General features: G+C 38.0%; 1 protein-coding gene across 1 annotated transcript; it reads left to right on the top strand.

The window, feature by feature from the left end:
* The first annotated feature begins 6 nt into the window (after positions 1–6).
* Positions 7–926, top strand: LOC107736102 (abnormal spindle-like microcephaly-associated protein homolog). Its single transcript, XM_016547599.1, has 3 exons — positions 7–66; positions 212–384; positions 477–926. Exons 1-3 carry the CDS (start codon positions 64–66, stop codon positions 577–579), a joined length of 279 nt encoding a protein of 92 aa, XP_016403085.1. The 5' UTR covers positions 7–63; the 3' UTR covers positions 580–926.
* The last annotated feature ends 272 nt before the right edge of the window (positions 927–1,198 follow it).

The raw sequence follows: 1,198 nt of genomic DNA, 5'->3' as shown, positions 1-1,198 counted from the left end.
GGCAGCATCTTTACCAAGGCTTGTTTTCTCTTGGTCCTCTTAGTCCAGGATGAAAGGAGAGCAATGGTGGGTGTTTTGCGTTAAGCAACTGGGTTCAATAAAAGTGTTTTTTTTTTTTTTAAGTGCTATCAATACAGCCCCACTTGTATTGAACCTGTAGCAATTTTAATGTCATGAAAGCAATTCATTTTTAAATGTTCTGTTCAAACAGGAGGTTCGAAAACTTCCAAAGATTTTGGATCGCATTCGCAGCACCTACCGACTTACGCTTCGAAAGTGCAGGATGGATGCTGAGAGAAACAAAGTCAAGCAGAAAATGAACACCTCTCTCAATGGAAGCTTCCTCCTCCAAGCCACCCCTCGAAAATCAAAACCTGTGGCCAGGTATGCAATTATCTACTATCTATAAAACATTTTTTCCATAGTCTGTGTTGTAGGGAAGACACTGATACCATCAACCTTCTGATTTCCCTCAGGTTTGTTCCTGACTGGGTTCTACGGCGTGACAAATTAAAGGACATCGTGGATCCTCTTTGTGCCATTCAGATGCTGGCTAACGCTCTGGCTATTGTGCCTTGAAAATATTGCAGCAAGGAAAAGTCTATAAACCTGTGCACTGCCAAAGTGTTTAATTGTTGTTCAGAATTGTGCACCCTTGTAAATATTGTGTATTTTTGTATTGTGAATATTTTGAATACTTTGTTTTATCAAAATGTTGTGGTCTTTATTGGAGCATATTGGGGTCTGTGCTAAAAGATGGCATGTTAGCTCTAAGATTCTGTAAATACAAGTGCAGTTTGGAATTGATTTATTTTAAAGCGCTGGAACCGAATATTAAAACGAACCACAGCTTATGTTCTGGTGCCGTTCTTGACTGAAATAACAGAATTAAAACAACATGAGTGAGCCATTGTGTATTTTTTTTTAACTGTTCCTTGAAAACAAATCTGGCATTATACAAAAAAGAAAAATAACTATATTAGCGTCTGCACCAATAGGCCAAAATGTACGGTTTACTTTGAGCTCGTGCAGTTATGTAATATGCCGCTTTAAATGCTCCAGCTTCTAAAAGTCAGGTGGATTGTGATTGGCTGTAAATTTACATCGCATGAACTGGGGAAAAAAAGTTTCTGATTATTTTAAAGGGGTCATGTGATGCTATTAAAATTTTTCCTTTCTCTTTGGAGTGTTACAAGCT

This window comes from Sinocyclocheilus rhinocerous, unplaced genomic scaffold (assembly GCF_001515625.1).
Source record: "Sinocyclocheilus rhinocerous isolate Xijiao unplaced genomic scaffold, SAMN03320098_v1.1 C36490459, whole genome shotgun sequence".
Classification (NCBI taxonomy): Eukaryota; Metazoa; Chordata; class Actinopteri; order Cypriniformes; family Cyprinidae; genus Sinocyclocheilus; species Sinocyclocheilus rhinocerous.
This window is presented reverse-complemented; position numbering and strand designations above follow the sequence as displayed.

What these genes read in the sequence shown, in the direction of transcription:
- LOC107736102 (XM_016547599.1), top strand. An exon ending in AAATCAAAACCTGTGGCCAG is followed by an intron (nt 385 to 476) that starts GTATGCAATTAT and finishes GATTTCCCTCAG; the next exon opens with GTTTGTTCCTGACTGGGTTC.